The sequence below is a fragment of the Biomphalaria glabrata genome, chromosome 4 (assembly GCF_947242115.1).
Source record: "Biomphalaria glabrata chromosome 4, xgBioGlab47.1, whole genome shotgun sequence".
In the NCBI taxonomy this organism is placed as follows: domain Eukaryota; kingdom Metazoa; phylum Mollusca; class Gastropoda; family Planorbidae; genus Biomphalaria; species Biomphalaria glabrata.
Genome location: NC_074714.1, coordinates 54,296,527 through 54,321,534, shown reverse-complemented (window position 1 = coordinate 54,321,534; position 25,008 = coordinate 54,296,527). Strand labels below are relative to the sequence as shown.

General features: G+C 38.2%; 1 protein-coding gene across 6 annotated transcripts in view; it reads left to right on the top strand.

The window, feature by feature from the left end:
- The window catches only part of LOC106074422 (uncharacterized), a 126,257-nt gene that overhangs the window by 23,758 nt on the left and 77,491 nt on the right, over positions 1-25,008 (top strand). For 4 of the 6 annotated variants that reach the window (XM_056025555.1, XM_056025556.1, XM_056025558.1 and 1 more), the window contains 2 exons: positions 13,796-13,897; positions 15,842-16,547. In XM_056025555.1, coding sequence (XP_055881530.1) covers positions 16,307-16,547 — 241 coding nt within the window. In that variant the 5' untranslated portion in view covers positions 13,796-13,897; positions 15,842-16,306. Of the gene's footprint in view, positions 1-13,795; positions 13,898-15,841; positions 16,548-21,168; positions 21,377-25,008 lie in introns of those variants that run through there. The other 2 variants (XM_056025563.1, XM_056025560.1) reach the window with 2 other exon arrangements.

Genomic DNA, 25,008 nt, shown 5'->3' with positions numbered 1-25,008 from the left:
AACTACAACCTTGCCCCGACAATGACGTGTCTTAACATGATGCAGTTTTTTTTGTTCCCAGTGATTCTCAAACAAGAGGCTCGCTAGGCACAGCCAGGAGTCCTGCTATTCACCTAGGAGAGATTCGCTTCCTCGTGGAGGACCCCTGTTCTTTGTTTACCCAAACCCTGAAATCTGGACTTCGATCTCTAAATGCCTCATTAAAAATGTAAACGATTAACTTCGCTAATTGCAAACGCTTCCCGGTAACGCTAATCCTTGCTTCCTAATGTGTATCTATAAAATTGACTCGATTTGTACTGACTGCCAGGCGGCGAGAAAGACTTGAGCGAGAAGGTGGAGGAACCATGGGCTGACGTTCAATCAAACCAATGGGCAACAGCTAACACCAACACAATTACACACACACTCTGCTCACACACGCATACTCTCATCTCCCTCTACTTAGATATTTCCACATACTCTCAATCAATTAGTCTTATAAAATTAACAAAAACTCCGACCACACAGTTTAACACACACTTTCTTTCTCTCATTTCTCTCAAACACTATCTCTCTCACACACACACTCATATACGTACACCCATTCGCAGATGAGCTCAAACTGACTAGTAACGCCTTTGCCATAGTTTTAATTAATCGAAGATTACACTAATGACGCCACGTATATTTTTTTTCCTATTTAAATCGACTATGCACATGTCAAACATCTACACCGGTACTAATTTCAAACAGAAATATATAACTACATACAATTCTGTACAACTATATACAACTATATACTTTCTAACTTTCTCTGTATGTACACAGGCGTATCTAACACGTGAAAAAGCCAAGTGAAGTTCCCCTTTCAGACCTTGCAATCTATGGGGCAGATGATTTAACGGCCATCTGTTTCTATGGCCAGCGGTTAACGAGGGTGTCATGTGGCCAGCGCAACGACCAACCGCCTATATTTTCCGCAGATAATGTCAGGTACCCATTAGAGCTGGGTGGGCTCAGAGGGGGGCCCTAAAATCCCGAGGTTCAAAATCCCAGTCTTCAACAGGATTTAAAACCGTGAGCGTCCAGTTTGGAAGCCAAGCGCTACTACTACTCAGCCACTGCGCCTCCATAGCACGCACGTAAGCCCAAACTAGTTCTATTTGTTTGCGTCTTCTGCACCCAACAATCTTCTCTACGATTTTCTATCAATTCCCATTTGATCACTGCCCTTTGCATTCGCTCTTCCATTTCTTTGATTGGAAACTTGTTGTTTTTTTTTGTAAAGCATATCTTCCTATCTCGAGTGCGTGGGTTTCAGAGGAACTCAGAATTTAACTAGACCAGTGTTTCCCAAACTGTGTTCCGCGGAACCTTAGAGTTCCGTGAGGCTTGAATAAGTGTTCCGCGAACAACTGGAATAATTAACTAGTAGGCCACCACTTCAATTAATCTCTCTAAAAAAAAAAGGTAAAGTGTTCCGCTAAATACTCAGAATGTATGAAGTGTTCCGTTAATGAAGAAGTTTGGGAACCACTGAACTAGAGTGTACAGAACTCAAATATATTGGGGATTTTCACGACAAGCTTGCCAACTAAATTAAAAAAAATTGAACTACAAAGGAACTTAGAAAATTTGATTCTGCGCATGTATATAGGTCTGTGATTCTGAAGTGCTTAAAGAGCGCACAAACTATATTTACACAAAAAAAAAAACAACCTAGCTTATCAACACGCCCCTTATTGACCGGATATACCAAAAAGCGAGTCGTTTAGAGATATTCAGCCATTTATGAAAATATCTAATAGAACTAGGTGCTACACTTGGAAACTTGCATTTGAACGTAAGGCGCCAGTGTAAATAAAGAAGGCCCCCTAGGTCCTAACCAGGAACTCCAGTCATAATAAGTGTCTTGAACTCACTTGATCTCTGGCTCTTTCCATCTCGTTCCCTTTTTATATTCTTTTTAAGCTCACTTGCTCGACGCTCTTTCTTTCTCTCTTTAACTCTTTTATCTTTCACTTTCTTAAGTTATTTTGATTGATGTCGAAATAAGGGGAACAAGTGCTACTTAGTGAGAGATGTGGATGTATATATGGATTTAATCCCCTTATTACGTTTTGACACGTTTTTTCTCCCACTTCCCATTATTGGATCAAGTAAAAATGTCGCAGAATTATTCATAGTGGATGACAATACACGAATCAATCCAAAAAATTAACCAATAAGCTAATCATTTAGTACTAATTAATTAAATTTTGTTTTATACAGCAAAAAGAGAGCTAAACTCTGCTATGTTCAGATAAATTGCAGTAATCAGCGGTTCTTTCCCTTAGATAAGCGTTGTTTTTAAAAACGTAATTTTTTTTTTTTTTAAATTGCTTGTTGGCTCTTTAACAAACTTGGTTGTGTTTCAATGTTCTCTTTTGCTCTCTTTCTCAATCTCTCTCTCTCTCTGTCCCTCTCTCTTCTTTCTTTTTCACTCTTTCTCTCTCGTCTCCTTAAGTAACAGCGACTCAGTTTACCGACCATTTCCTGGAAAGTTGATCCAGTAAGTAGACTCTAATGTCAAGTCCTATTGTAAATGACTTACTTTTTTTTTCTGTATCCAAGTATTATCTTATCTTATCTTATCTTATATAATACAGACGTTACTTCAAAAACGAAGATGATTACGTCCTACGCGTCATGCATTTAGTCATGCATATTAACCAATGACTTAAATTCTGCCAAGTCACTGGTTTTCCTAGCTAGCTTAGGCAACCCATTCCATGCTCTAATAGCACTAGGGAAGAAGGAGTATTTGTACAAATTTGTCCTAGCATATGGGACGAGGAATGTGCCTTTATCTTTGTGTCTTTCAGAGTATTTTATTACATTTTGTATTTGAAGATTATGTTTTTTTTTATATGAATAATTGCTACTTTACTTTTGAGTCTTGTGTCCTGAAGGCTTTCTAAATTTAGTGATTTTACTAAAGGTGTTACTCGAGTCAAATGTGAATATTCGTTTGTTATGAATCTCACTGCTCTATTTTGTGTCTGTTCCAGTTTATTAATGTTTTCTTGAGTTGAAGGTTCCCAAACGGAGGATGCATATTCTATTATTGGCCTAACCAATATGTTTCTTACTTTTTCTCTTTGTATTCTGTAAACCTTAAAACGTTTCTGACACTGACCTCTTGGAAATAAGCCTGACGCCATACGGTCACAGTGTCCTGGTGTCTAAATGCATGAAAGCGCAAGCGGATTCTGACATGTTGTGACATAATGGGGAGTTAACTATTTTTTTTAAGTAATTGGAAAGGCAGGAGTGATTCCCCTTCAGTAGTTCATATAAGGCCTTGCAAAGTGTGTTTAGTGGCCACTTGCTCCTGAGTTACCAGCGTGACCACTTCGGGGGCGGTGAAAAGTGGGGAAAAGGAGGGGGGGCACACAAAAAAAGCAGAACAGTAGCTTGTGTGAGACTAGATCTTTTAACTGACACCTCCACTGGTAGGTGACATTGAAGATAACAGGAAACCAGGAGTGGTCTCATTCACACACACACACGGATATAGATATATATATATATATATAAACAATCTATAGAGATAAAACAAAATTCTCTCTCTCTCTCTCTCTTTCTCTCCAAATCTCTCTCATATGCTCTCATACTTCTCCCTTCTATCTACAACTTAATTTTCATTCAATTCTTGTAACCTGATTCAAAACTATAAACTAAGCTTTAGCGAAGAGTGATTTTCCATTAATGCCTCTTTCACGCGGTGCAGACAAGACTCGAATCAATGTACACTTCAACAAGGATGATAGGTCTCTATTTCAAGAAATATCTATAGAGATATAGCAAAAGTTTGGTTCTATTTCATAAGTACACATGAGAATGTAGACTAGTTGACAGCGGATCTTTTGCATCAAATATATAGAAGACTTCTGTGTGCTGTTTCTTCTTTAGTCTTTTCTTTTTCTTCTTTCTTGTTTCTCTTTTTTTGTCTTACTTTCTAGTTGAGTTTTTTTCTTCTTTCGGCTTTTCTTTATTTTACTTTTTTTCCCCTTTACTTTCTCCCATAATTCAGTGGGTATTTGTCATTCTCGGATCGAGTTAAAATTTTGCATAAATTTTCATAGTTGATGACGATACGCGAATCAACCCAAAAAAATTAACCAATTACTTAATCATTTAGTACTAGATAATTAATTTTGCTTTATATAGTAGAAATGGAGATAAACCACGCAATTTTCAGATAAATAGCAGTAATTAGCGGTTCCTCCCCTTAGACAAGCTTTGTTTTTTAAAAAAAGTATTCTTTTTTTTTTATTGCTTTTTTTCTTTATTCCTTAAAATATTTCTATCAGTTTTTCTGTCTCTACATTCTTTCCATTCCATTTTTTAACCTTGTGTTTTGACGTATCAATTGTTCCAAATGAAATCTTTTAAGCTCGGGCGTAAGTTTCCCACTGAGTGTGAAGGAAGTCGGCGCCCCACTCCTACCTTTCTCGGCGCCCCACTTCTACCTTTCTCGGCGCCCCACTCCTACCTTTCTCGGCGCCCCACTTCTACCTTTCTCGGCGCCCCACTTCTACTTTTCTCGGCGCCCCACTCCTACCTTTCTCGGCGCCCCACTTCTACCTCTCGGCGCCCCACTTCTACCTTTATCGGCGCCCCACTTCTACCTCTCTCGGAGCCCCACTCCTACCTTTCTCGGCGCCCCACTCCTACCTTTCTCGGCGCCCCACTCCTACCTTTCTCGGCGCCCCACTTCTACCTTTCTCGGCGCCCCACTCCTACCTTTCTCGGCGCCCCACTCCTACCTTTCTCGGCGCCCCACTCCTACCTTTCTCGGCGCCCCACTCCTACCTTCCTCGGCGCCCCACTCCTACCTTTCTCGGCTCCCCACTCCTACCTTTCTCGGCGCCTCACTCCTACCTTTCTCGGCTCCCCACTCCTACCTTTCTCGACGCCCCACTCCTACCTTTCTCGGCGCCCCACTCCTACCTTTCTCGGCTCCCCACTCCTACCTTTCTCGGCACCCAACTCCCCCACCCTTCTCTCAACGCACACATCCCGTAGGGTGGAAGAAATTAATGTTGACGATAGCTAGGAGGATAACAAGAGATGAACTCCTCCTTCTGTTTGAGTCTTGCAGGAGAGAGAGAGAGAGAGAGAGAGAGAGAGGTGGAGAGGTACAGGGCCTACTGTGTGAATTACACAGAGGTCACTGTGCTGTCAGTTGCTCTGACATTTCGTAGACAAGACCTACCTACTTGATCTAGGGTTCAATTACGCCGACCTTCTCGTACTCAATAAAGCCTCATCAAAAGACTCGACTCGCGCAGCTGTGGTTTCCCGAGACCCATCATCCTTGTTTTAAGTGTAGATTGAGTCTTGCCTGCACCGCGTGAACGAGGCATTAATAACAAAAAAAAAAATTACTTTCGCTAAAGCTTAGTTTATAGTTTTTGATCAGGTTACAAGAATTGAATGAAAATTTATTTGTAGATAGAAGGGAGAAGCTAGAGAGGATATGAGAGAGATTTGGAGAGAGATTTAGAGAGAAAGATTTAGAGAGAGAGAGAGAAGGAGAGAGATTCAGAGAGAGAGAAAAATTTAGAAAGAGAGAGAAGGAGAGAGATTTAGAGAGATAGAGAAAATTTTAGAAAGAGAGAGAAAGAGAGAGAGAGAGAGAGAGAGAAAGATTTGGAGAGGGAGAACAATTTAAAAAGAGAGAGAAAGATTTAGAGAGAAAGAGAGTAAGAAAGAGAAATATTTAGAGAGAGGGAGAGAGAGTCGGAGAGAGAGAAAGATTTAGAGAGAAAGAGAAGAAGAAAGATTTAGAGAGAGAAAAATTTAGAAAGAGAGAGAGAGAGAGAGAGAGAGAGAGAGAGCTGTAGGGGAAAAGGACAAGAGTGTAGGAAAGAACGTGGAAAAGTGAAAAAAAGAGAAAGAGAAAGAGAGAGGATCCGAAATTCGATCAAAAAGAGAAATAAACTTAAAGATTCGTTGAATGTATACATATTTATCAAACACTTAGTTAGTCAGCTGATGCAATATGTTGAGGAATCAAATGTATTGTACTATCAAATTCTAAGGATTTATCAACAACCTTGAGGCTCTTAATGTCTCATCTCTGTGACAGCTTTCAAGTTTAAAACCTGAAGTCTTGTCAACTCGCAGCGTCACAGGCAGTCACAGCAGACGATGTTCTGTCCCAGTATCACAGCAGACGATGTTCTGTCTCAGTGTCACAGCAGACGATGTTCTGTCTCAGTGTCACAGCAGACGATGTTCTGTGTCAGTGTCATAGCAGACGATGTTCTGTGTCAGTGTCACAGCAGACGATGTTCTGTGTCAGTGTCACAGCAGACGATGTTCTGTGTCAGTGTCACAGCAGACGATGTTCTGTCTCAGTGTCACAACAGACGATGTTCTGTCTCAGAGTCACAGCAGACGATGTTCTGTCTCAGTGTCACAGCAGACGATGTTCTGTCTCAGTGTTACAGCAGACCATGTTCTGTCTCAGTGTTACAGCAGACCATGTTCTGTCTCAGTATCACAGCAGACGATGTTCTGTCTCAGTATCACAGCAGACGATGTTCTGTCTCAGTATCACAGCAGACGATGTTCTGTCTCAGTATCACAGCAGACGATGTTCTGTCTCAGTGTTACAGCAGACCATGTTCTGTCTCAGTATCACAGCAGACGATGTTCTGTCTCAGTGTCACAGCAGACGATGTTCTGTCTCAGTGTTACAGCAGACGATGTTCTGTCTCAGTGTCACAGCAGACGATGTTCTGTCTCAGTATCACAGCAGACGATGTTCTGTCTCAGTGTTACAGCAGACCATGTTCTGTCTCAGTATCACAGCAGACGATGTTCTGTCTCAGTATCACAGCAGACGATGTTCTGTCTCAGTGTCACAGCTGACGATGTTCTGTCTCAGTGTCACAGCAGACGATGTTCTGTCTCAGAGTCACAGCAGACGATGTTCTGTCTCAGTGTCACAGCAGACGATGTTCTGTCTCAGTGTTACAGCAGACCATGTTCTGTCTCAGTATCACAGCAGACGATGTTCTGTCTCAGTGTCACAGCAGACGATGTTCTGTCTCAGTGTTACAGCAGACGATGTTCTGTCTCAGTGTTACAGCAGACGATGTTCTGTCTCATTGTCACAGCAGACGATGTTCTGTCTCAGTATCACAGCAGACGATGTTCTGTCTCAGTGTTACAGCAGACGATGTTCTGTCTCAGTGTCACAGCAGACGATGTTCTGTCTCAGTATCACAGCAGACGATGTTCTGTCTCAGTGTTACAGCAGACCATGTTCTGTCTCAGTATCACAGCAGACGATGTTCTGTCTCAGTATCACAGCAGACGATGTTCTGTCTCAGTATCACAGCAGACGATGTTCTGTCTCAGTATCACAGCAGACGATGTTCTGTCTCAGTGTCACAGCAGACGATGTTCTGTCTCAGTCTCACAGCAGACGATGTTCTGTCTCAGTATCACAGCAGACGATGTTCTGTCTCAGTGTTACAGCAGACGATGTTCTGTCTCAGTGTCACAGCAGACGATGTTCTGTCTCAGTATCACAGCAGACGATGTTCTGTCTCAGTATTACAGCGACGATGTTCTGTCTCAGTGTCACAGCAGACGATGTTAATTTGGGTTAATTTGCTATTGGTAATTAATTATTTTTGTTTTGTATCTCGAACAAGGAAAATAAATAGTACTTGACTGAAGTGGTGGTATGAGCTGAATTAGTCCCCTTTCTAGTCGCCGCTCTAAATAGAAACAAACAAGATATAACTATATAATCTTTCTAGTCATAAGTATCTCTTTTTTTTTCCCTCACTTTTCAGCACAGTGCAATAAAAAAATTTTCTCTGGTAGTACAAAGTAATTTTTATTATTTAGTTGACATCTTCACCTTTTTTACTACATGAATATTTATTTCAAAATCTCTCTCATTAAACATCTTCTATTATCCAGAGATGGTTTCCAATGTCCATCGTTTCCGATGATGAATGTACAATAGAAAAATAATGGCCTTTAGGGTAGAGAATTATCTAGTTTGATTTTCATATACCTGTATATTGCTCATGTAGTTTTTCAGAAATAGGGTGTTGGTGGTCAGGGATATCTGATATTGTGTTGATTGTTCTGGAGTAGAGTATACTTGTATCATTTTTCTGTCTTTAGGGGGTTCATTGGTTAGGTAGTATGTCTTTGATATTAAATAATATTTCTATTACTGTTATTATATTTTTAGGTTAATCACTTTTCAATTGTTTATGATTTAATACTTGTGAATTATGATAACTTACAAATAAAAACATATTTAAAAAAAAAAAAAAAAAAAAAAAAAAAAGCCCACAAAAGAGGCAAGATGGCCCATAAAAGAGGCATATAAAGCCCAAAAAAGAGGCAAAGAAAAGATGCATAAAGCCCAAGGATTCCTATGATGATAAAGCTAAAACTGAATAGCGCAAATTCTGAGGTTTCCTTTTAGAAAAAAAAAAAAAAAAAAACAATAGATGAGCTGTGGCGGGTTTATATTACAACTAACAGTGTAAATGATAATGAATTTAAGAAAAAAAAAAAGGTAACGAACTGTCAACAATTGTCACTAAGTAACCTTGTCCCCGGTGAAGTGGAGATTATATCCATTCAGTTTGAAAGACAGCGACCTGGTAAGTCTTTATCCCTCTGTTCGTTGTCCTCAGTGTTACAATGTTAATCTAGCCAATCTTTCGGGGAAAAATTGCAGGTGGACTTTACAGTATCCGCTTTACAATATATGTCAAAAACGTTTGGCTCCGGTGAAGCACATATTGTGGAACATTTAGTTAGGACGACTGCGATCCCAGAAGTCCTCGTCACTTTGTTTGGTTGTTCTGAGTATTGTGTATAAGATATCAATGTAACTACAATAATACTGAATACATCGCCAACATCCTTCTTCATATTGCTTTCTCTTCTTATTTTCTCTCTTACTGAATTTTATTGCATAAAGAACGTATACCTTAATAATCTGCGTCTACAAAGAGTAGATTACCGTGGTTAACTTTGAAAATTCGTACAAGTTCCCCTTCTTCCGTAGTGTCATAGAGAATTGAATGGGTTGCCTGAAACAGCCAGGAAAACCAGCGACTTGGCAGAGTTTAAAACATGCATGATTAGATTGACACATTAAATGCGTAGGACGTAATTATTAAAAAGTGATTCACTTAATGAAAAAAAAAACCTGTAGCTGTCAGTATACATTGATTGCCATTAGAGAATTGAATGGGTTGCCTGAGCCAGCCAGGAAAACCAACGACTTGGCAGAATTCAAGTCATTGATTAACATGCATGACTAGATTGACACATGAAATGCGTAGGACGTAATTATCTTCTTTTTTTTTGAAGTAACGTCTGTAATATATAAGATAAGATAAACCCCCAACTAGTATGTAAAAGACAAAAGTTATTCACTAAATGAAAACAAAACTGTAGCTGTCATTATATATTAATTGCACTTTGAAAGTAAAATCTTATAATCTCGGTTCATAATGATAGTGTAACGAATCTAAGGGAGACAATTCAACTAGGGATCAAGGTGAAGATGCATGATGGTTACAACATCAGAGAAAAGATTTGATTTGATCACAATGAACATAAATGTCAGACTCTATGATCAGTCTTTCAGCCCTTGGGCCGCCTCTGTCTTCTAAGGTTCACCGGCTGTGTTGTTTTCAAATCTTCAGACCCGGCTGCCTTCACAAACCTGCAGGAATGTCTATCAGTCTTGCTGGAACGACCCTTCCACGATTCAAATGACATCCTCTTGACCAGACAGCCCATACAAGAGAACTTCCCCCCCCCCCTGCTGCTTATTCTGAACCGTCCACTGGCGATGCTCATTTCCGGGTTGATACCTTCCTGCGGGAGGTTTGGACTAGTAAGTAGATTATCTTGAGCTCTGAAGGAACACGCAATACATCTAAACATTTTACAAGTTCAATCCCAAGAGACTTAGGCGGAAAAATCCAGTCTCTCTTTTTTACCTTGTCAACATTTCGTCCACATTCAGTGATCAAACAGTGCGCTACCGCCTGTGCAATTACAATTACAACACTATTGAAAAAATAATTTTAAAATATTTTTTTAAAAAAGGGAAAGAACTCCGCTTTCTGAATAACGTAGAAGTTATTTTCCTTATTCTATATCAAAATAATTAATTCCCGGTAATCTATTGACGGTTGATTTTTTAAAAATTGCTTCATGTCAGGTACAATAAAAAATTTGTTTAAAGTTTCAACTTTGACCCTTGAATGGGTGTGGGAGAAATAACGTGCCAACCAATCGACGCGAATAATCCAATGTGCTGGACAATTTTTGAGCCGAAGCTAAAATGGAGGCGAGGAGGTGGTGGGGAATCTAAAAGTAATGTTCCTCCTTTCAGAGCTTGTTATCTATAGGGGGGGGGGGACGATGTTAAGATCATCTCTTTCTTAAATACCCACTGTTTTACGAGCAGGATGTCATGTGGCCAGCACAACGACCAACCGCCATTACTCCCCCCCCCCCAACTCAAGTCAGGTAATTTGAGTTGTGTGGACTGAGGGACGCCTGAAAAAATCCCGAAATTCAAAAATCCCAGTCTTCACCGAGATTCGAACCCAGGTTCGAAAGCCAAGCTTGACCACTCAGTCTCCGCGTCTGGGGTGGGGATAAAGCGGCATCAAAATTTCAATTTTTCATTAATCTTTTTTTTTTTTTCTAATGGGCTTAAAGGCGAAACAGCCTTTTTTTTTATTCATAGATAAAAAAAAAACTTACTGAAATAAAATTGGTTTTGAAATAAATATGTTCATTCTAGATATAGCATACAAATCAACCGAAGGGCACGCGTAATTTGGTTTGGGGTGGGAAGGCGATAAAACAAATTGGAGGGGTAGAGCTGCCACTTTCTCAAAATTTAGGCCAACATTGATTTTTTTCAAAGCTGTTTTTTTTTCCTTTCTCAAAATTATTTGAATTTGTAATTTTCTCTAGAAAGAGAAAAATTGATTTGCCACTTGTAAAAAACAAACAAACAAAAATAAATAAATAAAATAAAACTGACAAGAAGAAGATTTAAACGGAGTTTGTGTTATAGAGAAAACTTGCGGGTGTGTCAAGTGGCTTTATAAGTATGTGGCATCTAAAACAAAAAAAGTTGTGATTTTAAAATCCTCTCATGTCTTTCCTCTGTATTTACACATCTATTGTGTGTACGTCTAATCTTATATAATACAGACGTTACTTCAAAAAAGAAGATGATTACGTCCTACGCGTCATGCATTCAGCCATGCATATTAACCAATGACTTCAATTCAGCCAAGTCACTGGTTTTCCTGGCTAGCTCAGGCAACCCATTTCATGCTCTAATAGCGCTAGGGAAGAAGGAGTGTTTGTACAAATTTGTCCTAGCATATGGGACGAGGAATGTGCCTTTATCTTTGTGTCTTTCAGAGTATTTTATTAAATTTTGTTTTTGTATTTGAAGATTATGGTTCAGTGTTTTATGTATAATTGCTACTTTACTTTTGAGCCTTCTGTCCTGAAGGCTTTCTAAATTTAGTGATTTTACTAAAGGTGTTACTCTAGTCAAATGTGAATATTCGTTTGTTATGAATCTCACTGCTCTATTTTGTGTCTGTTCCAGTTTCTTAATGTTTTCTTGAGTTGAGGGGTCCCAAACAGAGGATGCATATTCTATTATTGGCCTAACCAAGGTTAAATAACATTTTAGTTTTATGTTCTTATTTGATTTATAGAAATTTCTTTTAATAAATCCTAATGCTTTGTTTGATTTTTTTGTAGTTTCCTCAATATGCCATGAATAAGATAAGTGGAATTAATTTGTTTTAGTTTTTTTGTTACTCTTAACAACTGACATTTTTCTGGGTGGAAAGACATGCTCCAATTTGATTCCCATTTCTGTAATTCATCTAATTCTCTTTGTAAAATATCTGTGTCTTGTGTTGTTTTTATTGTTCTATATATTATGCTATCGTCTGTAAATAATCTGACTTTTGTTCCTGAAGTAATGCAATTTGGTAAATCATTTATGTAAATTAAAAATAGTAGTTGACCCAAGACTGTTCCTTGAGGTACACCTGAGTTTACTGTTATCGGTGTTGATTTAGAGCCATTTATTTATATAATAGCCTCATCTAATGTATAAAGTAGAGTGTAAGGAGTATGTATGTATGTATGTTCCGCATAGAAATCAAACCCATTTGACCAATCTTGATAAAACTTGGCAAAAATTTTCTTTAGTGTGTGTTTAATGTCCCTCCCACAACCGGGCCGGGGGGGGGGCTTTTTTAAATAGTTAAATTTATATCTATTAAAGAATGTAACGTTTTTAATAAATCGGGTAAACCCGTTTTCCCGGTATTTTATATTTGAGATCAATATGTCGGCTGAACGGGTAAACCCGTTTTGACTCCCTACTTTTATTTCTCGTGACAAAATTTTAAAAAATGTGAAAGGAGCATTCTCCATGTTTGACGCATAGATCTATATCCAAGCAATATATTCGTAATACCCAAATTAAAGCCGCGGGTCGTATCTGCCTAGTTTAAAATAAAAAAGTCATTAAATACGGTTACAAAACTAATGATCATTCATCTAGTGATGTCGGTTTTAGCGAATAATCCATTCATCTTTCTTTCACCTATTTCTCATCACTCTGTCCATCTCGCTGGACAAGCTCATTTCCTGGTCGATATGTTTCAGCCATCCATTACCCTCCCTCTCCCAGTTCGTATTACTCATCCCCCTGATTTGTCCCCATCGGTTCATTCAGCAGAAGTGAATCCCATCACGTTAAAAACTGGGTCACGTCGACCACCGCTTGCATGTCCTGGAGCCGTGCCACAGGCATCGCCCTTTGGGTAACCTCCTTTCTTTCTTGCTCACCCAAGCACCGCCCCTGTCTTCCTGTTAGCCATTGCTGTCTTCATGACGACATGTCTTAAGTCTATTTAACAAGGGAGAACTCTTTCAATATATATAACATCTGCCAACATATTACTCTAATCCAGTGTTTCGCAAAGTGGGCTACGGTACCCCCAGGGGTACAGGAAGAGTTTGAAGGGGGTACGCGTTCCTCATAGTTAACTATGCTGATTTAAAAAAAAAATACTCATTCAGGTAATACATTTGAATAAAATAGCGTTAGTTTTAAATCTGTTTTGTTATTTAAGTTTTCATAAACTCAAATACGGAGCTATGCTTACATTTGAAACTAATTTCTACCAAGATTAGGAACTGGATAGGGATGTTACAACATGTTGTGATAGAGAAGTTATTATTTTGTGCGTGTAGGCCTACAAAAAAAATTGATTAATATAAAGATTAATCCTTTTTATTTGGGGGGGGGGGGGGGAGGGGCAAGGGGTACTTAGCGTTACGAAAATTCTAGTAGGGGTACATATAGGTCAAAAGTTTGGGAAACACTGCTCCGATCTATGGTCGATTCCATACATGGACGCAAATCTATAAATAGCTAGAATTTTGGATGTATCCAGGGCCGGCCTCAGGCCAATTTGACTGATTGCCGAAAATGGGCGCCGCGCCTGGCAGGGGCCCCGCAATTCTACAGTTAGCGTATCATTATCAGTCATGCCTCGTGTCACAGGCCAAGATGTGGGACTTTAAGGGTTAACATAGTTAGTGTATCGTACGATTGACATTGATATATTCTCCTAATTTACTTTTCTAACTTCTGTTAGGGAAACTTTGCGTCTAATTGATACACACTAATATTTTATACTTGCAGCGACATAGCCCGTTCTAAAAGTGTAATTGGTGTGATTCAAAGGTGTACTGAGTGCACTGATCTAAACAGCTGTGTAATGTAATATTATACCAAAAAATGTAGGTAAGTGCTTAAAACTTTTTTATCGAGCGTTTGAAATTCGTTCATCTCACTGAAAGTAACTTTCGTTTGACCAGCATTGATCAGGGACATTTGAATGGGGGGGTTGTTAAAACTTGACTTAAACCGACTTGCAAAGAATGTGACTAATAGATTGTGTATGTGTGTGTGTGCGTCAATGTGTGTAAGGGGGGTATAGTTTAATCGCTCCTACTGAGTCGATAACCAGATTTTTTTTTTGTTTACCTTTTATACTGACATGCATCATTAGCTACGGCTGAACACCTGGAGCAGGTTGCACGCGTATGTCTCGAGCCGACTTGTTCAAGGTCTTCGCAGAACTTGGTCAAAAGGCCAGGTGTAATTACTATTGTCTATTCGCAGGCACATCCACGCAACCGGACACGCCCACACAACGTACGTTCCGGAATTAAAACAATAAATCCAACATAATGAAGTGTCTAGAAAACAACAAGCAGCATAATACGCACATGCCGCCCCACACCCCCCTTTCTATGATCTACATAAGTGTTTCTCAAAGTGGGGTACGCGTACCCACAGGGGTACGGGAAGAGTTTGAAGGGAGTACGCGTTGCACATAGTTAACTATGCGGATTTCTTCTAAAAAAAAATACCTTCTGAGGTAATACATTAGAATAAAACATCATAAGTTTTAAATTCCGTTTTATTATTTATGTATTTACAAACTTAAGTACGGCGCTTTTTTTTTTTTTTTTTACATTTTAAGACAAAGTTCTACAAAGATCAGGAAATGGATAAGGAGGTTACAACTTGTGGTAATTAAGTAATTATTATTTTGTGTATGTAGACCTACAAAAAAAAATTTGATTGTTATTAAAATAAATCCTTTTTTTTGGGGGGGGGGGGCGAGGGGTACTCTGCAATACGAAAATTCTAGAAGGGGTACGCACAAGGTAAAACTTTGGGAAACACTGATCTACATTATAAAAACAACAAAATATGCACTCTGTTAACTTGAGCACACTCTGCCCCTCCCCTTCATTGCCAGCCCCCCTCCCCTTCATTGCCAGCCCCCCCCCCCCCCAATGTTTTTTTTGTTCCTGCTCTGTTCACGGACCTTAAGTTGTAGTTGTAGCTCTGTCCAGCGCCACTACCACCAGGCTTGATGATTCACACACACACTTGCCGTACTCCCCTTCCTCCCTCTTTTTTCTTTCCTCCTCCTCTTCACACACTCCCACGGAGGATATTTTCTTCTATCAATCATTCACTGTTCCTTTCATCGCACCACTGGCGAAACTTTTCTGTGTGTCTTCCTTTCATTTTCTGTGCGAGTCACACACACACACATAGAGTTATGTTTATATTTGTTAGTCTCTTTAAGTCCTATACAAATGTTCATACACTAGAGTTGACTAGAGCTGTGCTTCAGGTAAGACCATTGTTTTTTCTGTACCTCTATATATATCTTTAGTTCTGTTTACATCTAGGCGTAGGTGGGAGGAGTGGATCTCAAAACGTCGGTAGGGCCACATTCTGATTACGGACGTTCTATCAGAAATTTAGATTATGACGTCCTGGCCTAAACCTGTATGACGTCATTGGATGAAGGTTAGCCGGATCGGAACGAGGGACCAACGTGACGTCCGTTCGAACCGCGAACCACCTAGACTTATCGTTACAGAAGGCCTGAACACTGGCCTGCAACGTCACAACCTGTGGGCATTTTTAGACCAACAGCTCGTTGCCACGTCACAGGTCTGAACGACCTTTTGATATCGAATAAGGGAAATAAATGTCACATTATTGAGTGATATAGTTGTAAGTGCGGAGATATTTCCCTTAGTTGATTTTGTTAAATTCAAAAGATTTAACTTTTTTTTTTCTTTATTGATTCAAAATTAAAATATAACTATTCTAAATAGTGAAATATGCTCATGCATACACGTATTCTTCTATTTTTAGGCACTGTATGAAGCAAACAAATTCGTTGACGTGGTGAATATTTCAAGAACGAACGGCCTATTTTATTTCTCTAGGCCTATGAACAACCAGGACATTCGTTTTCTCAATTCGTACACAGGAGTGGATATAATGATGACAATACTTTCATTGGATGTGAGTCTCAACTAAATTTGACTCTGTGACCTCCGTGACCCTTGCTATTTATAGCTCTAATCGCTATATTTAGACTTGGAGACTTATGTTTTTAAGTGCATGAAAATGAGAACCTGTGGTTCGTTTGTGGTGCAGGCGATAAGTCCAGTGGTTTTCGCGTGCTGCATGGGGTAAAGCCAATGGTTCTTTTGTTGTGAGACCAGTGTTTCCGTCTGCAAACAACGCTTATGCTTCAACCTTTGCGCTTTCGGATTTCAAGGTCACTGGCCTTGTAAATTTCGTCAGGACCCGAGGAGCTCATAGCGCCTGGTCATGGGTGGCACTCTGTCCTGCACGAGTCGGAGACATAGAAGAGTTCTGGACTACACTGTGACGATAGAGCCGAGCGAGGAGTACGACAGGTCCAGCTTGGCGTCCACGGAGTACATCCAGGAGGTACCGCTGCCGGATACTGTGCCCGTGGAGACGTTCCAGCAGCCACCCGGCATCGTAGAGGATGTAACGCTGGGGAAGACCGGGGAAATCTGTCTGAGGAGAGATTCGAAGACTAGAAGTAAGTCCCTTGATGTTGTGTCTAAAGAGCTCTCTTGCTCCCTCTTTGCTATGGAAGATCTTGCGAAGTCTCATCCCCAGTACTTGTAGTCATTGTGTGTTTGTACTTTTTCTCTTCTGAATAAATCAGGTCGTTATTTAAACATAGAAAACCCAAGCTGTATGACGTCTTTTAGCACCAGTATCGTCTATCACCAAACCTCATTAATAAGTCACGTCGTGGTTAAATATAATTATTTACACCTAGAAAACCCAAGCTGTATGACGTCTTTTAGCACCAGTATCGTCTATCATCAAACCTCATTACTAAGTAAACACTTTCACAACGCAGACTGATTTGAGGCTTAGACATTGTGAACAGTCGGGCGTGCTACATTGACTTCATGTTCTTATAAATACTTGTCATCAAGGATTCCTAAGTCCTTTATCTCTTTCTCTCTGTAATTATTTACCACATTCTAGTGGAATCAACGTTGTTGTCATCGGTTAGGAGAGAAAGAGTTTAGCATTCCCAACTGTCATAGTTCAAGTTAATAATCGATTACCGTCCGAAATCATGAGGATGAGCAAAGGATTATCACCGTCATGTATCGTAGTTGATCATAGCATTAAGGAAACATTTTAGTTGTACATTCTTTGCTTTTTTTTTAAACAATCGGCTTCCAAAAACATATTACATATTTTAATTCAACCTCCTTCCGTGTTGTTACATCAAAAAACAAAGACCTCCACCTACAAATTTCTACATGAATTGGTCAACCTTGTGGTTTTCTGATTGTCTTAGGGAGTTGGGACACTCAACACTCCAATTAATGTTAACATTGTGTTCTGTAACTACACTTAACACATTAGGGAAGTGAAGCAATGACACTAAAAGTAATGACACTAAAAATAATGACACCAAAAGTAATGACACTAAAACTAATGACACTAAAAGTAATGACACTAAAACTAATGACACTAAAAATAATGACACTAAAATTATCACTAAAAATAATGACACTAAAAATAATGACACTAAAAAACAATGACTCTAAAAATAATGACACTAAAAATAATGACACTAAAAAACAATGACACTAAAAATAATGACACTAAAAATAATCACTAAAAATAATGACACTAAAAATAATCACTAAAATAATGACACTAAAAAACAATGACACTAAAAATAATGACACTAAAATAATGACACTAAAAATAATCACTAAAAATAATGACACTAAAAATGACTGTATTATACTCCCCCTTTCATTTGTTGACTATCAGAAGTTTAATACCGGTACTTGAGTTTTGCTGTGTTAACTCTTTCTCTCCTAACCGACGATACCAACGTTGATTCCACCGGAATGTGGTAAATAATTACGGAGAGAAAGAGTTAAAGAAAAATTCCGTAGTAAATAGAAGGTACCAAACTTAAACCAAGTCACTCCTTCTGTCTGTCTGGTACGAATCTTGTTCACGTTATGTCTCTTATTCCCATATTCTCGGATCAAGCTGAAACTTTGCACAATTATTCACTGTCGATGACAACTCTTGAATCAATACAAATTAACCAATTAGTTCATTAATTAGTCTTAATTATTTAATTTAGTTCTATATATGAAATGTACCGGACTAAGAGGAGGTAAGCCTTGTGTAGAGAATAAGGTCATTCGCTAATAATTGTAAATTTACTATAAAATCTATTTTTTTTATAAGCGCTTGGATAGCTCAGTAGCACACGTGTCGGCCTTTCTTAATGGAGGCTTAAAAATAGCAGCAAGGAAACCTTTCCCCCTCTCCAACTGGTCCACTGAAAGTTGCGCTAAACAAAAACAATCAAAAAACAAAGATTTACTGCTGCAGACTGTATAGAAAATACGAAAAACATGCATACATGTAACCCTGCCGGACCAAGTAAAACAAAGGACGTTTGGGCCACGAGGCCAAACGTCTTTTGTTTTACTTGGTCCGGCAGGGTTACATATAAACAAAAACAATTCATGCAATAATTTCTAATCGCACAAATTTATTCTTGTTTGTCTGGATTTATTAAAAAATTATTTATAAGATTGAGTTAAATTAATTGATGCAATTCTACTAAATATAAGCGAGGTTTTTAAAAAAAAGTATTTTTTAAAATATTTTTTGTTTGTTTACCGTGTGCCTGTAGTGACTAAATGAAGTACTACCCAGTTAGAAGTATTTGCCTTGAGGGCGTTAGTCATTGTCATCTTGATAAGTACTATCAACACAATCATACAGTGTGCCTTAATGTGACTGCCATCAGTATCTGTCAGCTATCTCTAGTACAGATGTGCAATGTATTTACTCTGGGACTGTTTGGAAAGAAATCGATAACCACCATCCCCAGGGGGGGGGGGGGGCTCCCTTAGTGTATGGCCCGTCCCTGCTGTTCTATCTAGTGTACTAACACAGGTGGGTACCACACCGTCCCTGCTGTTCTATCCTGTGTACAAACACAGGTGGGTACCATACCGTCACAGCGACAACAAAAGTGGTCCACTATCTTGACGATCAAGTTTGGTGCAGTGATGCTGCGGTAGCAATTGCTGTCTAAAGACACACACACACGCACGCACACAAACACACAGACTAAAAACGTAATGCTCCTTACAATTTATCTTTAAAAAAGTTTCATTGCAATTTATCTTTAACTCTTTCTCTCCTAAGTAACGATTCCAACGTTGATTTGATCCCATTAAATTAAATTAATTTTTGTTTTTATAAACTTTAATTTGTTTTATATAAAAAGAGCATGCATTTTGTATACCAAAAGTAACATTTTCTAGTTTCAAACAAAAATGTCATTGAAGTTTAATGATAACAAGGTAGAATATTCTAATGTGAAAAATGAACAATTCTGTTAGAACGTGGAAAATAATTACGGAGACAAAGAGTTAAAAAGCAATTAAAATGTTTTCATAATTGTACAGTTCTTGAATTATACTAGAGTTTTTGGACTTCAATAATAGCCTAAAACCAAAAACTCAGTCGTCTACTTTTAGCTAAGTTATAAATCTACTTTTAGCTAAGTTATAAATCTACTTTTAGCTAAGTTATAAATCTACTTTTAGCTAAGTTATAAATCTACTTTTAGCTAAGTTATAAATCTACTTTTAGCTAAGTTATAAATCTACTTTTAGCTAAGTTATAAATCTACTTTTCCGCGACGTGTGTCATACAGAATGGGTCATTTAATAATAATAATAATCTTTATTATCCGTAAGGAAATTTGTCTTACAATTTGTGCATTACACCAAACAAAAAACATTATAACTATAAGAAACCAAAGTGTACATTCACACCAGACTCACTCATAATTTACATGTGACAAAGTTTATATCAGATTGTTCTTATTTAATGATTTGATTGCCAGGGGAACAAAAGAGTGTTTGTGTCTGTTTGTCTTTGCTATCGGTGTCTTGTATCTCTTTTGTGATGGTAAAATTTATATATGTGTTTAAAAAAAAGGCCTTAGTGTTCGTTGCCATGGAGACGAAGCAAGGAGCACGAAACAAACGAAAGCAACCAGCAACAACAAACAACAATAAGCATCAACAAATAACAACCTACACCGTATATCTCAGTACTGTAATATTTTTTTCTCCTATTTAACGTGAAACAAAATGAACTAATTAACGCTATTTAATGAACTATTTGGTTCATCTTTTTAATTGATTTATTATTTGCTAGTAACAATGAACAGTTGTGCAAAGTTCCAACTTGATCCGAGAAACGGAAGTGGGAGCAATGACCTATACAAAACTTCCACCAGAAAGGGTGAGTTAAAGCTTTGTAAGCAAACTGTCAGCATTAGACTGCTTTAAGGCCTACACTTCCAGACTTGCCGCAATAATTCGCTATTGTATTCGCCTTTCACATTTCCCTAATGGAGTGGACATTCCGTGACTAGACACAGTCGACTGGTCAAGCTAGTTAGCAAGCATTGTGTGTCTGTAGAACAATTAATGACTGGGGGTTGCGTCAAATTGGCACTGCGGTAGTCATTGGTTGACTTACACAAGTTCTAGTCGCGTGTCAAGGAATCCATAGTGTCGTGCCCTTGACTTGACCGAGGTCGCCCCCCCCCCTTTTATTTCATACTGGTTAAAGCTTTAGTGTTTTGAGAGTGTTAAGACAATTAGAATAATTTTTTAAAAAAAATTAAAGAACGTGGGATTCCCCCATTAGTCCTCTGGTCTAATCTCTGACACGGCCTTTAGTCACGTGATAGTTTGTAGTTGCGTGTCGTCACTTCGTGTGTGTGTGTGTGTGTGTAAAGCCAGGAATGTTGCACATGCGTAGAGTGTAACAGTTGAATGTTTAATAAGCGTTCTATTCAGCCAGAAATTCCCCCCCGTTCGCTAATCCCCTGACCTTCAACCTCCTTTGACCCCCCCTCCCACCCTCAATCAGACGTGTACGTGTGTGTGTGTGTGTGCACTACTGTTTCCTCCTGGGATTCCCCAGTCATTTCTAGCCCCCCCCGCCCCCCTCCTCAAAAGTAGCATATTGTCTGCTGTTATTATTGTTGTTCTGGTTGAGGGGAGTTGCCGGACTTGGAATCACGTTTCACTGCGGGGGGGGGGGGGGGGGGGGAATCGTGGTTGAAAAAAAAAAAGAAAAAAAAAAGAGTTGAACTTATAGGCGACTCTTGTGAATCTTTTTCCTTTGCGGATAGACTTTGTATCAATGCTGTGATATTGGAAGGATTTATCTGTTGCTTTTGTGTTTGATACTTTGTGTTTTTCCATTGCGTTAGTGAGGATTAGTGCATTCATTGGATGTGTTCTTTCCATAGACATACTCTTGCATTATCAGCAGGTAAATACAATGCCCAATGCATGTTATAATTATAAAAATCTAGATGTTACTATATTCTAGATCCATTGTCTATTAGTATTAAATATAGAGAATGGAGTATTACTATTTAGAGCATTATTATTTGATATAGATCTATAGATTCCCGAGTTAGACTCTACATATAAGTCTAGATGTAAGTCTCTGTTTAGTTTACAATTATTTTTTTTATAGATCTCTTAGCTTATAAATTATAGACGTTGCTTCTTAACAGAAGCTAGATGGGTCTAGATGTGGGTCTAATTACCTCCTTATCTTATATAATACAGACGTTACTTCAAAAAAGAAGATGATTACGTCCTACGCGTCATGCATTCAGTCATGCATATTAAAAAATAACCAATGACTTAAATTCTGCCAGGTCACTGGTTTTCCTGGCTAGCTCAGGCAACCCATTCCATGCTCTAATAGCACTAGGGAAGAAGGAGTATTTGTACAAATTTGTCCTAGCATATGGGACGAGGAATGTGCCTTTATCTTTGTGTCTTTCAGAGTATTGTATTCTGAGTATTTTTTTCTGAGTATTGTATTCTGAGTATTCCTAATCCTACACATAGTGACATATCCATGTGTCAGTCTAGATATAGATCTAGATATAGTCATGTATAATAGAGTCATAGATTCTCGTGACCGAGGCAACCCATTCCTTGCCCCAATGACACTAGGGAAGTTTGTAAAAATATTTCTTGGAAAATGGAATAACATATAAGACCCATAGAACTAGTCGCTACATTACATATAACCGCCTTTGGTAATTTCCTGAAATAAATGTTAGGTATGTACGTAGTCAAAATCTAGTCCGAATAGAGGACCAGAAATCTAGATGAAAAATGCTAGTCTAAATCTAGTCCGAATAGAGGACCAGAGATCTAGATGAAAAATGCTAGTCTTAAATCTTACGTAAAATTGTTGAGTATAAAGATTTTCATCTATAACAGATAATTATAAAGTATGGTTCTAGGTACCCTTTGGAGTTGGGTGGACTCAGGGGGCGCCCTGAAAGTAATAATCTTAAAATCCCAGTGTTCAGCGAGATTCAAATCGAGACCGGAGGCCGAGCGCTTTATGAGCCAGCTAGCAGGCTCTCAGACCTAACTAGTCGCTCATTAGATAAGAAAACATGAGAACTCAATATAAGACTTACGTTCCATGAAGTTTTTAATGTATTTCTGTATTGTTTTTTACACAGCTTATATCAACTCTGTCTGTCTGGTAAAAAAAATGGAACATATTTTTCTCCGATTTCCAATTCGTGGATAAAGTTAAAACGTTGCGCAATTATTAATTGAACCTGTCAAGATATGAATCAATAAAAAAGGGGAATAAATGCTAGTTAATGAGAGATGTGGATATATGTATGAATTTAGTCCTCTTATTACGTTTTGACACGTTTTTTCTCCCACTTCCCAATGTTGTATCATGTTGAAATTTTGCATAAATATTCATAGTCGATGACAATATACGAATCAATCCAAAACTTAGCCAACCAGTTAATAATTTAGCATTAATTAATAAATTTTCTTTAATATCACTGAAAGGGAGCTAAAACCTGTCATTTTCAGATGAATGGGAGTAATTAGCGGTTATTTCCCCTTAGATAAGCTTTTGTTTTAAAAAAGTATTCTTTTTTCTATTACTTGTTTTAAAATTGTATTGTGCCTTTATATCTGGCTTTGTTTTGTAAAGCTTTCGGAAACCTTACCACGTGACCTTATCAAAGTTTTCTTGTTCAATTGAAACATATTTGCTTTCAGTAATTAGTGGGCTCTCTTTAAAAGACGTGGTCATAGAGCTCTTTCAAAAACAATAATTAAAAACAAAATGCCTTCCATGTCCGCCTGTATTTCTTCATTTTGCCTAGATAAGTTGCGCGCATAGAAACTTCTATCCTGGCCCATGTATTAAACTTAAACTTATCAATTTTGAGTCTGTCATGTATTAAAAAGAAATATATTTTATTAAAAAGTCATAAATAATTTTTTTTTCCTCTAAAAGTTTATGCAGATATAATTTTTTCCGGCGTAACAGAGAACGCGTACAGCGATTAAAATGAAATAAAAAACTCGGTTTCCCTTTTCCCCTAGAAACACGGCATTTCTTAATTCCTTATCTAATCCCTTCCAAAGTTTCTGCAACCCGCGGAGGCAAAAGAAGATTGAGTTTTTTTTTTTTGCAATTCTTATATCAACTTACTCTGTCTGTCTGTCTGTCTGTCTGTCTGTTTGGTAAAAAGTTTGTACATGTTATTTCTCCCACACGCAATCTCGGACCTAGTTGGAATTTTGCTGCACAATTATTTCTTTTAAATGGCAACACACGAATCAATACAAAAAAAAAAAAATAAATAAAAATAACCAATTAGTTAATGAAATTTTGGTGACTAATTGTTTTTTTTTTATTTGTTATCTCGAACAAGGGAAAGAAATTTTACTTGACTGAACTGGTGGTATAAACTGAGTCAGTCCCCTTTATAGGTCGTCGCTCTAAATTGTAATAAACGTTATATAACTATACAATCTTCTCTAGTCATAAGTACCTCGCTAGCTGAGTGGTTAGCATGTGTGTCCGAGGCGGCGTGAGCCACGAGTTCAAATTCAGGTCGTTCTCTTTTTTTTTAAGGCTTTTAAAAACCAATTACGGTATAATCCACCCAGATATTCATTTCTTTCTCCCTCTCCCCCCCCCCCCCCCCATTTTCCCAACAGGTCCAGATAAGTGATAGGGTCATAGCGCATTGAGAAAGCTAAAAGCATGAAATAATATATATATATTACATCTACAGCGTGTCTCGATTTCATGAAAAGTTACAACTTATTACTAAATTGCTAAAAAAAAAATACATTTTAAAATTGTTTTTGGGGTGTGGGAAAGAGGTTACTTCCGGTCTCTCTCTCGAGATTAATATCCTACCCGGTAAGCTATATAGAGATTGCAGCTAATTGGTCTTCCTTTTTTTTTTTTTAAACAGATATTTATTTGTAGTTAAAGAAAAGAAAAATTAATTAATATCATTCGCTGGAGATTCCCGGACTCTTGTAATAGTATCACGTGAGCAGAATTCAGTGCATATGTGTGACGTATACTTGCGTTTCACTTTTTATCAAGCTTGTATCAACTCTGTCTGTCTGTCTGTCTGTCTTTGTGGACTCTTGTAATAGTATCACGTGAGCAGAATTCAGTGCAAATGTGTGACGTATACTTGCGTTTCACTTTTTATCAAGCTTGTGTCAACTCTGTCTGTCTGTCTGTCTTTGTGGATTCTTATACACGTTTTTTTTTGCTCCCACTTCCCGTTCCCGGAACAAGTTGAAATTTCGCACAATTATTCATAGTCAAAGACAACACGGGAATCAGTTTTTCTGATAGTTACACCGGAAGTGCGTTTTTACACTGCGTAAAACTGAGCTTAAAGGAGATGAGTTTGACATTGATGAAACATCGCACATCATTTTACATTTACAATAATTACACAGTTTAACTCTCTCAAACATACTTTTTACAATACTATTAACTCTTTCTCTCCTAGCTGACGATACCAACGTTGGTTCCACTAGAATGTGGTAAATCATTACGGAGAGAAAGAGTTAAACTAATAG